The sequence below is a fragment of the Lipotes vexillifer genome, unplaced genomic scaffold, assembly GCF_000442215.2.
Source record: "Lipotes vexillifer unplaced genomic scaffold, Lipotes_vexillifer_v1.1 scaffold689, whole genome shotgun sequence".
Taxonomy (NCBI): domain Eukaryota; kingdom Metazoa; phylum Chordata; class Mammalia; order Artiodactyla; family Lipotidae; genus Lipotes; species Lipotes vexillifer.
Window position 1 is genome coordinate 881,601 of NW_006772359.1, and position 13,776 is coordinate 895,376.

At 45.9% G+C, this 13,776-nt stretch overlaps 1 protein-coding gene across 1 annotated transcript in view; it reads left to right on the forward strand.

The window, feature by feature from the left end:
• URB1 (URB1 ribosome biogenesis factor) overlaps positions 1–13,776 on the forward strand; it is a 64,714-nt gene that overhangs the window by 42,471 nt on the left and 8,467 nt on the right. Inside the window, exons 25-32 of the mRNA XM_007447427.1 lie at positions 443–501; positions 2,119–2,312; positions 3,262–3,372; positions 3,466–3,529; positions 5,326–5,497; positions 5,887–5,989; positions 12,677–12,837; positions 13,287–13,398. Coding sequence (XP_007447489.1) covers positions 443–501; positions 2,119–2,312; positions 3,262–3,372; positions 3,466–3,529; positions 5,326–5,497; positions 5,887–5,989; positions 12,677–12,837; positions 13,287–13,398 — 976 coding nt within the window. The remainder of the gene's footprint in view (positions 1–442; positions 502–2,118; positions 2,313–3,261; positions 3,373–3,465; positions 3,530–5,325; positions 5,498–5,886; positions 5,990–12,676; positions 12,838–13,286; positions 13,399–13,776) is intronic.

The following is a 13,776-nucleotide window of genomic DNA, read 5'->3' on the forward strand; positions in this document are numbered from 1 at the left end:
TCCGATGTAACATAATGCACCACGTTTGGAGATTTTTCTCCCCATCAGGGACTGTGGACCTACGTTGGCCCTGTTAGGGTGCAGGGGTCTTGCTCTGGGTAGATGTCCCCTCATGTGTTTAAACAGTCACATGTGGCTGCGCTTCTGTGTGTCGCAGATCAGTCAGTGCTATTCAGAATGGTGGACAAAGGGGAAAGTTACACAACTACTTGGGAGTTTTCTTTTGGTCATTTGGTGATCATAGGTATGCTAAGACAGAGCTACTAGTGGAAATAACAAAACAGTTTAAAAAAATCAAAGTAAGAAGCAACTACAAGCTTTTGCGAATTGCCTAGATAACTATATTCCATATTTACTGTAGGGCTGTAATTTAAATTCTGTGTCCTCTATTTTAAATTAATTCGGATATTCCACATATATTTCTTGCTTACTTTATTCCTAGAATTCACTTAATGAAGTTGATCCTGGTGACTGGCAGAAATTTGTGAAGACTGGACTCAAGTAAGTTGAATTTATTTTCTTGGTGCTGTTCGGTAAGGCGGCGAGTGTCTTTGCTGGTGCAGGGCCAGTGGTGTAGCTTGTTATTAGTGTAAAGGACGTGGTGGAGCAGATGCTGCTCCCATTTTGGGCAGACGAGACAAGACAGCAGTGTTGGGGAGGGAAAATGATTTGCCCGTTGACATGTGTGTACTTGTAACAGTGATGAGAGAAGCAGCCTTTAAAAAATGAAATATTTTTTGGGAATTCCCTGGTGGTCCAGTGGTTAGGACTCTGCGCTCCCACTGCCAAGGACCCGGGTTCGATCCCTGGTCAGGGAACTAAGATCCCACAAGCCATGCAGCACGGTCGATAAAAATAATAATAAATAAATTTTTTTACTGAAATATTTTTTAAAAGCCAGAAATGTGCAGAGAACAATACAGGAGCACCCAGATGTAATAAATGCTGACAGTTTTCTCTATTTGCCCTAATTGCATCTTTTCCCGCCCTTGCCCCAAAGTGTCACTCTTCTGAGGTTGAGTTTTGTCATGGCCCTGTGTGTTTAACACTTTGGTTGCATGTCAGTATGTCTCTGAACAATAAACCGCAGTGTTTATTGAGTTTGACATTGTATACAGATGTATCACTTTATTGTCCCTCTCTTGCACTCAGAAGTTTTTGAGTTACCCATGTTGATACATGGAGATCCAAGTCATTGCTTTTTACTGCTGTGGGTCATTCTGTCTTACGACTGTGCCCCAGTTCATGTAGCCAGTGTCCTACTGGTGGACAGGACCTCCCTTCTTTCCTTCCCTCCTCCCTCCCCACCCTGCAGTGAACGTTGCATGTCTCTTTGTGCCCAGGTGCCAGATTTTCTGGGGGAGGGGTCACTTGCTGGCTCTTAATGTGGGCACAACTCCAGTTTTCCTAGATTTTTTGATTTGTTCTCCAAGCTGACGTAACATGGTGTGGAAGTTCGTTTTGTCCTCGCTTCCTCACCAGCAGTTGACATGGTCAGACTCTTTCTTTTTGGCCGTCAGGTAGTCATGAAACGGTATTTCATTGCACCTGTAATTTTCATTTCCCTGATTATTCATCAGTTTGAAACAGAGAAAAATACCCAAGAGAGAGAAATAAGTGAAGGTGAGTCAGAGGTTAATGGCAACCGAGGATTACCTTCGTGACATGAGGACATTTCTTTGAGTCTTTGGTTAATTTGCATTTCTAGAATGTTCCCTGTGTGCTAAGTGATTCTTAACAATATTCACATATGACTAAAAACTTTTTTCTCCAGAGCATGATGCTTTCATTTCTTTAGTGGGTTCTAAAGGGATTTAAGATGAGAAGCCTTCTGAACCGTTAGAGGGGCGTTTTGAGTAGCTGAAAGGAAGGAAGGAGGGAAGCTGACCTGGCAGGTAGGCCAGGTCAGAAGTGCTCCCTGTGATGGGTGGGCGACTAGGTATGCGATGTTGCAGGTGTGCTGCAGCAGCATGGGTAATTTGGGTGATGGGTGTATGACTGTGCACTCTAGGATTCTCACCTGTGTGACATGTTGGAAGTTTTCCTTGATAAAATGTCGAGAAAAAAGGTTTTCTGTTGTTTATGAAGCTAGTTTTCCCTTTGGTTCTTCCCTCCTAGATTTCGGTATCATGACCATGCATTTTTAAAGGCCCTTCGTGCTGCCGTCCAGCTCCTGTATCTCCCGGAAAACACCGCGCGCTCGCAGCTCACTCAGCTCTCGGTGGTCCACGTGATGCTCACCCAGCACTCCCTGTTCCTGCCCACTTTGCTGACAGCTGGAGAGGAGGAAACCCCAGGCAGTCCCATCAGAGGTGATTCCTTACCCCACCTCCCACTTCAGACGCGGAGCTTATTCCCGGATTTCACGTGTTCTCAGAGCTAAGAAAGCATTACCCAAACGGTATCCGAATATTTCATGTCTGTCAAATCCAAGCTCAAGAAATGTTTCCTCTGACTTGGGGTCATACAGCAAACGCAGACCTCTCTTCAGAGCCTATGCTGGCCTGCAGAAGCCAGATTTAAGGTTTTCTGCCGTATCGTGGGCGAGCGTTAAAATCTGGTAGTTAGGGGGAGTTAGGAGTGGGGGGTTTCTCACCTGGGAGAAATTGTTTAGTTGCGTTAAATGTCTTAATGGGGTGATTGAAACTTTTATCAAGGGCGAAGGGTTCGAAGGTCCCTGTTGGCAGGTCCCTGCTAGGGACTCGTACAGCCCAGGCTTCTTCCCTAGTCGGTTCGGTGGGCATTTACGTTAGCATGGCGAAGACTGAGGGAGATGGCAGAGGTCTGAGGAGTCCTGCCCTCCCGAAGCCATACCCTGTTTAGAGACAAAATCGACATCCCCAAACGGTTAAGAATCACTGCAGAGCTGGTCTGTAATAAACTGCTCAACTGGAGAGAACCCTTACCCAAGTTCCTGGTACAGGCAGTAGAAAAAGTAGAAAGGCTCCCCACTTTCAGAAAGGAGGAGAAACATTAGAGAGTTTCGTAACAGAATCATGGAGAAAAATGCTTAGGTTTAAAAACCTTTGTTGCCTGAGAGTTTGGGAGGGGGCTTGGAGAGGCTGATGGCAGCCTCGTCAAAGTTGTGTTTATTTTAAAAAAGGAAAAAGCAGGGAAGGGACCAGGTACAGTCCTCAGACCAGTGCTGTGTAGAGGATATCTCAGGCATTTGTGTTTGCTGAAGTGCTTCCTTCTCCACTTTTACTCTGCATGTGCCCATCCCCCTGTAATCCTGGGCATCTCAGTGTTCTTTTCTTCCAGAAGCGCTGGTGGACCTCATGTCCGTGGCAGTGAGGCTGTGCCCCTCTGTCTGCGAGAGCAGCCACTTCGCGGTGCTCCTCGGGGCCTACGGAGCCTCTCTCAGCGTCCTGGGTGAGGGTGCGGGGACTGGGCGGTGTGATCAGAGTGTATGAGGTCTCGGGGGTCACCAGGAAGCTTTCTAAACTGACCCTCAACTGACTTTAGACCAGAAGATCTTACTTCTCCTGCGGGCCTACGAACAGAACAACCATAGCCTGGTCAACTTCAGGTGAGCGCTGGGCCTGGAGGTGAGAACGGCAGGCCTTGAAGGCCCCACCCAGTGAGCTCCCCCAGGGAAAAGGGGGGCTGGGTGGACCCCTCGGCTCACACACCATTGCCAGCGTGGGCTGCTCTGGCCTCTCACTGTGAGGATGGTCTCCGATGGCCGGGCCTGTCTGGGCTGGGCCACCTCACTGGTTGACAGTGTGTGTCTGTCACAGACCTGCCCTCAGACTCACTCCTGACCTGGGGGTCATCTAGTTGATTCTTCTGAAAACCTTTCTCTTGGTGCCTTCCTTTAGGTGGGAGTGACTTAGGTGGGGATCTGGGAAAAGACTGAGGAGCGCTGGCTGGATGTTAATTCCGCCCTCTTCCTTGTCTGTGCGTGCGTGCGTGTGCACGCGCACGTGGTGTCTGTCCCTGGTTTTGTCTCTTTCCTGTCTGTCTGTCTCTGTGTCTGTCTGTCTCTCCTGGGTTCCCAGAGGCCGCTTGCTCCTTGGCCAGCACGGCTTTGGGCCCTGAGGGGCTGGACTGATGCCTCTCCCTTTGGGCCCTGCCTGAGCTCTGCAAGAGCCGGGGTTAAGCTATTCATAGACAGCATCTGAGATTCTCTTTGCCGCCCTAGTTTCTTTTCTCCTTAATTTGGGACCAGCACCCCAGCATCTGTCCAGTACATAAGAAGAGCTTTGTGTGCTGAGACAGGAAGTAAGCTTACTGGGCCAAGAAAAATAGTTCAGGAGAACTCTGCAGGGAAGGGAAAAATATATTTCCCTTGTAGAATTCTTTTTTTTTTCTTTTTAAAGATTAAAGATGTATTAGCCTAGAAGCCCCCCCGCCCCCACCCCCGAAAAAAAAAACAGTAAAGAGAACCACTTTCTGCCTCTTAAAAGAGCCCAGGTCATGAATAAACATTGTCTCTCCCTTCCCCTCGTGGCCTCACCCACTTACTGCCTTGGAGGTGGTGCTGCGTTAGTTGTATTCTTTCTGGAATGAACAGCCCCTGTGTACACGAGGGAGAGGAGAGAAAACAGAAGCAGTCTCCCTCACAGTGAAGAGCGAGCCGTCCTACCCAACCCCCACAGCCTCAGAACCCCCTCTCGGGTTAATGGAAGTCACACGAGGGTGCCCTGGGCGTGGACGGGTTCAGTCGCTTTCCAGGAGGAAGGCAAGGTGACCTCTCTGGGCAGCTGCCATGGGGACTGGTGGTGCGAAAGGTAGAGCTGGGGACGGCGCCAAGGCTGTGCGGTGGACCTGGTCCGCTCACGGCCCCGTGGCAACGAGGAAAGGTTTGTATCAGTAGAGCATCATTGAGCTGCCAGGGTTCTGCCGCTGTGTCCAGCACACACTCTGGAGCCAGACTCCCCAAATTTGAATTCCTGTTCTGCCATTTACCAGCTGGGCAGGGGACCAGCTGAGCAACGTTCCAGATCCTCTCTGTGTCTCTCTTCCCGCATTTGCAAAATAGGGATGACACTAGTACCTACCTTATGGGATAGCCGTGCAGATTAAGTGAAATGAATACACCTGAGAGGCTTAGAATAGTGCCTGGCACATCATAAACTCTCCGTAAGTGTTGGCCTCCATCATCCCCGACACTGTCACACCACCCTCATCATTGTCAACCTCTCCATCACTCCCACCTTCCCCTTAAGTTATCATGGGGATTAAATGGTACAACACAGGACATGTACTCAGTGCCTGGCGTGCTAGCTGCTCAACAAAGCTATCTGCAGTGCCATCATCACCATCGTCACCCCTGTTCCCGATGGGGCCCTGTGACCAGTCTGCTCTCCCATCCGGCTCTAGGCTGCTAGCCTGGGGCCCAGCGGCCGTGGAGCATCAGAAGACGTGCCAGAGCCTGGGCAAGTCACTGTGGCAGCAGCCAAGCGTCGGGGACATCCTCCGCCTGCTGGATCCGGACCGCATGATGAAGACTGTCCTCCACTTCCCCCAGAACCGGAGGCTGCTGCCCGCCGAGGTGCGGGGGGCCCAGGGAGAAGCCATCAGGTTTTAGCTGCTATAAAATACAAGCACTGCTTTTCTTGTGATTTGTTAACTTTTTATAAGTAAAATTCCAACCATATGCAAAGGTACAGAGACAGGACCCATATACCCACCACCCAGCTTCAAAACTTATCAGCACTGGCCATACTTGTTTCTCTTATAACTTCTTTCCACAAAAGCAAATATCAAAGGTATAATTTTATGTACAAGCACTGTTGTTGTTGTTTTTTTAATAGAACCATTTTTTAATGGGCTTGAATATTCAAAATAATTTGAACTCTAGGTAATAGTGGGTAAACATTCACATGGTGTTATGCTTATGCAGTCGAACCACACGTTTCTTTTTGTCTCGGGCTATTTCAGGACACACAGGAACCTATATTTAAAGACAGGAGCACGATGGATCTCAGTGACCTTTATGACCCCTGTTTCCTCCTTCATCTCTTCAGTGAATTGACCAGGCCAGGTAATTGCAGCCTTCCGGGTGGGTTGAGGGGGCATGATTATTACCATAATTACCAAATTAGGACCTTAATCTTGAAAATAATTCTTGAAGGATCTTCAGCTGCCTTCTCACCTTTCCATTCCAGTGATTTTCAGCAAAGTAACAGTTAATGTTTTGAATACACAGTGATTTTTTTTTTTAATTATAATTTTAAAATCTGGGAGTGTCCCTTTGTCTTTGATGTTTTCCTAATTTTAATGACAAGAGCCTTTTCTGAATTTTCACTGAATAGTGGTCACATACCAGCAGAAATGGGAGACTTTGTCTTTGACAATGAGTGAGAGCCTGCTAAGGTTGGCTTTTTCTTGGTTTCAGTATATTTTTGAAATTGCATTTTGTGTCTCCTACCCTGAGGGTGGGAATCTTTGTGGGTGAATGCTTCGGAGAGACAGAAAGAACAGAAACGTGTATCAGTACATGCTGGTAAAGGCCAGCGTCTGATTCCCAGGCTGGTCAGGTCTGTTGGTTTGGGGCATTTTGTCGGTGATCGGTGTGTATTTTTTTTGCGGTACGCGGGCCTCTCACTGCTGTGGCCTCTCCCGTTGCGGAGCACAGGCTCTGGACGCACAGGCCCAGCAGCCATGGCTCACGGGCTCAGCCGCTCGGCCGCATGTGGGATCCTCCCAGACCGGGGCACGAACCCGCATCCCCTGCATCGGCAGGCGGACTCTCAACCACTGCGCCACCGCGGAAGCCCTGAATTTGCATTTTCTTAATGGCTAATGATGATGAACATCTTGTGGCTTATTTACCATCTGTAATCCTCTTTGGTAAAACATCAGTTCATGTCTTTTGCCTATTTATTCTAATGGGTTTTGTTTGTTTGTTTTTGCTGTTGAGTTTTGAGGGTTCTTTATATATTGTACCCATTAGTCCTTTGTTTGATATGTGATTTGCAAATATTTTCTCCCACTGTGTAGCTTATCTTTTCACTTCTTAACAGAGTTTTTCAAAGAGCAGCAGTTTTCAGTTTTGATGAAGTCCAGTTTATCAGTTTTTCCTTTTACGGGTCATGTTTGGTGTCAAGTCTTAAGAACCCTTTGCCCATCGCTCCATCCTAAAGAATTTCTCCCATGTTTATTTCTGAAAGTTTTATAGTTGTAGGTTTCACATTTAAGTCTGTGGCCTATTTTGAGTTAATTTTTGTATAAGGTGTGAAGTTTAGGTCCAGCTTCATTTTTTCGCCTGTGGGTGTTCCGATCCCGTCCCCACTTGTCAGTCCTCCATCTGTCCTCCTCGCCCTTCCTCCTGGTTACTGCCGGGCTGGGGAATCCTGGCGCCCCCGCACTGACACCTCCTGGCTAGGAGGGCAGGAGTGGCCGTTACTGCTCCTCACGTGGCCTCCACTGGCACCAAGCGGGAGCCTCGTCCTTCCTCTGTATTAGGGTCCCTCCGATGCCCAGTGGGGACCAGCCAGCGTGAAGCCTGAGGGGCTCCCTCCCTCCTCCTCCCTCCTGGTTGGAATGGCCGTGTAGATTAGGTGCACCAGGAAACCATGCCTCACTGATTGCCCTGTTTTCTCCCCTTTTAAACTTGATGGTCTGTTTATACTCAAATGCTCTTCCTTACGGATTTGCTGATCCTGTACTACTGCCCTTAGTTCCTAACAGCAAGATGAGAGGGCTGTGTCCTCAGAGACTAGCCCTTCCATGAGCACTGGCTTCTGGGGCTGAGCTAGAGTTTCTTTGCAAGAGAGCAGGGGCATTTCATTTCATGCAAATGTCAGATGATGATGATGGCCAGCAGATATCTTAACTGCCCTGGTGGCTATTAGCAGCGGCTAAGTGAGGCACATCTACTATGCTCTTTGATGCCCCCCAGGTCTTGGCAGTGCTGGCTAAGTCTGTTTCTCATCAAACATGAAAATAGATTTTCCACAGTCTAAAAATATGATGCAACTTGAGTGAATTATACCAAATCATTCAGTCTGTTGCTCTTTCAGGAGAGCTTTTAGGAGACAGAAGGCAAAGGCTTGGGAAACAGTAGAGAAATAGTAAAAATCAGGACAGTGTTTTTCCCAGAATCTTGGATAGTGGGGGGAAGGGGGAAGGACAGGATCTGGAAGGCCTTTTGTGAAGAGAGGTAACTAGTAAATGCTCTTTCAAGTTAGGGAAATCTCCAAATACAGCCGCTTTTGCATTTTATTGGTATAATATAGGTAGAGAAATTTGCAGAGCATGTCTACCCAGAAAGGACTTGCAGTAGCTTAAAATACTGCTTACACCAAAATCATTCATGTTGAAGTAGAAAATTTTACAAAGCATGTAAGTGGATATAGGGAAACAGTTATGCAAAACAGATAAGCAAACCAAGAACAACTAGGTGCTTTAAATTTTGCTCTGGGCTGCTTATAATCTAGAACAACAAAAAAATGGAAGCATAATATTTTAAACAAATTTCATCATCTGATAAAAGGAAGTAATACCAGTTCAACAGGAGAGGAAAATTCCTAGCAGTAAAATGATAAGTTGAACAGAACAGAAATCTGTGAACAGTATAATGGCCAAAGGTTTACCGTGGTTGAATTGTCACGAATCTTTTCTTTGATTATTTTTTAAAAAGTTACTATTCCATTTACTGTTGCCCTGGTGGATAACTAAACATGAACAGTGTTTTAAGTAAACTTTTATTGAAGTGTGATATATAGACACCAGTGCAAATCATATATGTGTGGCTCAAGTTTTGGTGAAACCACTGGCCAGATAGGAACAGAACATAATCGGCAGCTCCTCCTCGGGCCCCTTCCTGGCCAGTACCCCTTCCTCCCCAGTCGGGACCAGTGTCCTGTATTTGAACTTTATGTAAATGGCATTAAACACTTTATATTCTTTTGTATCAGTTTCATTTATCTACATTATATTTGTGAGATTCATCCATGCTGTGTGTAGCAGAAGTTCTCCACAGCATGTTTTTACTTCCTGCAGTGGCACCTGGGTCCAAGTGTTGCTAAACATTCTGCAGTCCTAAATTGGGTCACCTCCTCCTACCTCCTGCCTCTGGTGACCACAAATCTGATTAGTTTGTATGCATGGTGGCCAGGCTTCAGAGAAACTCGTCTCACTGCTCCATGTCAACCCTTTGCTGAAAAGGGAACCTGTTTTCTTAACCTTACTGCTGCTTTTCTTTGAGTCCTTGGCTGAAAAGCAGGGCCAGCCAAGGCTGTTAGCAATGGCAGTGACAAATGCTTTTTCCACAGCAAATTCTTGTCCTCAAGAGAACCGGGCTGAACTCTCTGGCTCCTAATTCACAGAACAGGGAGGCCCACGTGCAGTTCTCACCAGACCACTGGACACAGGCTCCATGGACCGCTCCCTGTGACGAGCCTTCCTGGCCAGGCCACCTCTAGGAGATGGTGTGAGAGGAGGCGTGATGAACAGCTCTTTATGCTCCGACAGCACAGCTGCACTGCCACCAAAGCCCATAAAACGTGGGGTGCTTTTTCTTTTAATCCTTGATAATTGTCCTGGTTAAGCCATTTTGGTTTGAAAATCTGTTATCACAAGGCCGAATCTCTATTTATGAAGTTCTTAAAACAAAGGGAATGGTATTTATAACTATTTTTTGATAGCCTATTATGTTTTCAACACTCAAGGGAAGCTCTTTTCCATACATGTTACAAAGCCAAGACTTCCGGAGAATAACAGAGATGACCACAGAACATGAAATTGACTTTTCCTCATGGACACGTGGAAAATCCTTTTGTCTTAGAGAGTGTCAGTGATTACTAAAACTATCCCTGCTAAGTACTAGCTATTTTTAGTGAGTGTAATATTAAATGTTTAGAGTGTTCTCTTTTCCAGATTTATTCCACTTATGTGTGTTTGTTATGTAGGTATGTAGGTGTATCTTAAACATATCTCATCTTTTCCAAAACAATATAATTTTATCCCTCAGTTTGATGCTTTATAAAGCATTTGGCATTTTTCCCCCTCCCATCAAAAGTAGTCACTTGTTAGAAATGAGAAAACTTAGTCCATAAGCTTTTAGAGCCCAAGAGTCTTCTGATTACTCTTTTTCCATCCTTTTACTTTTTCTTTCCTTCCAGTTTTATTGAGATATAATTGGCATACAGCACTGTATAAGTTTAAGGTGTACAACATAGTGACTTGACTTAACATACATCATGCAGCGATTACGACAGTAAGTTTAGTGAACATCTGTCATCTCATATACATATAAAATTAAAGAAATATAAAAATTTTTTTCCTTGTGATGAGAACTCAGCATTTCCTCTCTTAACAACTTTCATATATAACATACGGCAGTGTTAATTATATTTACCATGTTGTACATTGCATCCCTTGTACTTACTTATCTTATAACTGGAAGTTTGTGCCTTTTGACAGCCTTCATCCATTTTCCCTCCTCCTGCCTCCTGCCTCTGGTGACCACAAATCTGATCTCTTTTCCTGTGGGTTTGTTTGTTGCTTTCAAGTATAGTTGACCTACAACACTGTTAGTTCCTGGTGTATAACATAGTGATTACCTATTTCTCTACATTTCAAAATAGTCACCACTCTATCCTTTTACTTAAAATCTGCATCTTGAGGTTAAAAGTGGTTTCTTGTAGACAGCGTATACTTGAGTTTTGTTCTTATATCCAATCTGACCATCTCTGCCTTTTAATTGGAATGTATACACCATTTAAATTTAATGTGATTATCGATCTGATTCCACTTTATCTTCTTTTTTGGCTTTTAGCTATAATTTGTGTGTGTGCTTGTCAGCATATGTACGTGTGTGTGTGTATATGTGTTTTTGTGTGCATGTGTATGTTGGTTGCTTTAGGGTTTATGGTGTACGTCTTCAATTTATTGTGGTTTACTTTCAAGTGAGATTATACCACTTCATGGATAGTAGAAGCATTTACAACAGTATATATCTCTCCCCTCCTGGCTTTGCGCTATAATTATCATACATTTTCCATCTGTTGATAAATGTTAAAAAGCCTACAATATGTGGTTGTTTTTGCTTCAGACTGTCAATTACCTTTTCAAGGGATTTAAATATTTTGTTTACCCCATAGTTATCATTCCTTGTTCTCTTCATTCCTTTGTGTAGATCCAGATTTCCGTCTTCTGTCATTTTCCTTCTCCTCAAAATACTTTCAAGAATTCTTATAGTTCAAGGCTGTTGGTGATCAATTCTTTCAGCTTTTAGTCTTAACTTTTGAAAGATTTTCACGGGGTAGGAAATTCTCGGTTGACAGGTTTTTTTCTTATTGTACTTTAAAGATGTTGTCACCTTGATTCGGGATTGCATTGTTTCTAACAAGAAATAGTGTTCTTATCTTTGTTCCGCTCTATGTTTTGTGACCACTTTTAAGATTTTTTTAATCACCAGTTTCAAGCAATTCGATTATGATAAGGTTGGGTGTAATTTTCTTTATGTTTTTTGTGTTTGGGGTGTTCATTGAGCTTCTTGGGCCTGTAGGTCTGTGGTTTTGTCAAATTTGGAAAAGTTTTGGCCATTATTTCTTTATTTTTAGGGACTCCAGTTATACATGTATTAGCCTGCTTGAAATTGTCCCACAGCTCAGTGATGCTCATGTTTTTAAAATTCTTCTTTCTCTCTGTGTTTCAGTTTGGTTAGATTCTGTTGCTGTCTTCAGCTTCACTGTTCTTTTTTTCTTCAATGTCTAATCTGCTGATCAGCCCATCTAGTGCATTTTTCTTTTTTGTTTGTTTGGTCTTTTGTTTGTTTTATTGAAGTGTAGTTGATTTACAGTGTACTTATGTCAAACCTAATCTCCTAATTCATCTCACCCTCCCCAGGTGACCTATCCCCTTCTGAGGTTTTTCTTGACAATGTTTATATTGTAAAAAGGCCTGGGTTTTTGTTAAAGAGGATTTGGAGTGTCCTGAATTGCAGGTGTGATCACGTGGGTCCCCTCATGTATCCGACCTTCTCTCCCATCACATCCTCTCCTGGAGTGACGTGAGTTTTTCAGGGCCTCACAGGTGAGAGAATATCAGCCAGCAAGCTCTGGGCTGTAGCTTTTGTTCAGGCTTGGTGAGGCGCTCTTCTGTGAGATTTCTATCATTTGTTTGAAGAAAGAACTAGGGTTGCAGAGTGGATATAAGTTAATCCTTCGTAAAATCGATAGTCCAGCTCAGACCAGTTCGCATTGGCTGTATCTCCCAGCATCGCCGCCTTACGTATTTTCCTTGGCCGTGTTTGTAGGTGGGAACTCAGAGGCCAAGGGCTGAACAGGGTAGACCCGAGAGCCGGCTTTCTCTGCTGACCCTCCGGTTGTGTCCCCCAGGCCTCCGCATGCTGGGATCTCAGTGGTGGGTCCGAATGTCACCTCTGATCTCTGGTTCACTGGGTATTTGTGAGAAGTAATGAAAGATTCCTGGGATTCTTGGGATTTACAAGCATCTTAGAAACTGAAGGCATGTGATTATTGCCACGGAAGGGGAGACAGTCTTTTACCCGGCTTTAGCAGAAGTTAAGGAGTGCAGGAGGAAGACTTGCATTTCTTGTACCTAGCACGCACACGTAGCTGATGGTGGTAAGACGCAAGAGCAAATGGAATTCTCCATGTTGCACGAGCGTCACGGAATCATAGCGCGCGTGTGTGTGTGTGTGTGTGTGTGTGTGTGTGTGTGTGTGTGTGTAGTTAATGCTGTATTTTATTTCCCTCAGAATTTGTGGTGGATTGTCGGAAATTTGTGGATTCAAATGCTCTGGGCCTAACTGTCACAGCCCTCAGCAGCTATGACCCCCCGATGCGAGCCGCGGCCTACTCTGTGCTGGCAGCCTACTATTCACAGCTGGAGGGAGCACGCTTCCGGGAGCAGCCCCAGGTGAGCGGGGCTGTGGGGATGGCTCCCCGCCCCACCCAGCCTGGTGGAAGGATTTCCTAAGGAGATCGGAGGCGTTGCCAGGAGACTGTTACAGGACAAAGTCTGTCCTCTGCTGGGGGAGGGGGGAGTGACGCCTGAGGCTGTCTCCAGTCCTCAGCCCCAGGAGATGGAGACAGGTCTCCCCTTACAAGTGGTCTTCTTGTGTCGCGGTGGGCAGAGCAGTTCTAATTCTGTTGAACTCAGGGGTGACGGCAGCTGTCACCCAGGGCACACAGAGCCTCAGAAGCTGAGCCCTGAGGTGGTGGGAACAGGCGTCACCTTGGGTGGTCCCTGGGGTGTGAGGAGCAGGCCACTCTGCAAAGCCATGGTTTAGGCTGTACAAGATAAAGCTGATCACAGCCGTTCTGCAAATTCTCTTTTTTTTCCCCCCCCTTTTTCCTGGTTTGAAGGTACTGTACCTGTTGGACGTAGTCCGGAACGGGATCCGAACTAAGAACATGAGACTCACCTTTACCTTGACTCTCTTCATCGCCAAAGCAGCCTTGCAAATTTTGAAACCAGGTACCACTGACAGAATCAGGTTGGGGTGAGGTGGAAATTTTGAGGCTGAGCAAGGCCGCTTGGAGGCATTCATCCCGCAGGCATAAGCAGTCCACCACACATGTGAGGGAGACAGATCAGGGTCACACGTGCATGGCGCAGAAGAGTGTGTATGATGGGGGAAGATTATGTGTTCCTGTTTGCCTGTAGGGGTATAAAGCTGTGATAAAAGCAAATCACAGCTCCCACCAAAGGGACTGCTCGAGGGCGTCACGGATTCATACGTGAGCACTTAGAGGGACCTGACACGGAGGCCCGTCCATGCTGGCAGCTGCCGCTCTGAGCTCGGGGGTCAGTGTCGGTGTAGCTCACCAGCTAGAGGACAAGTGGCCTGTGGGT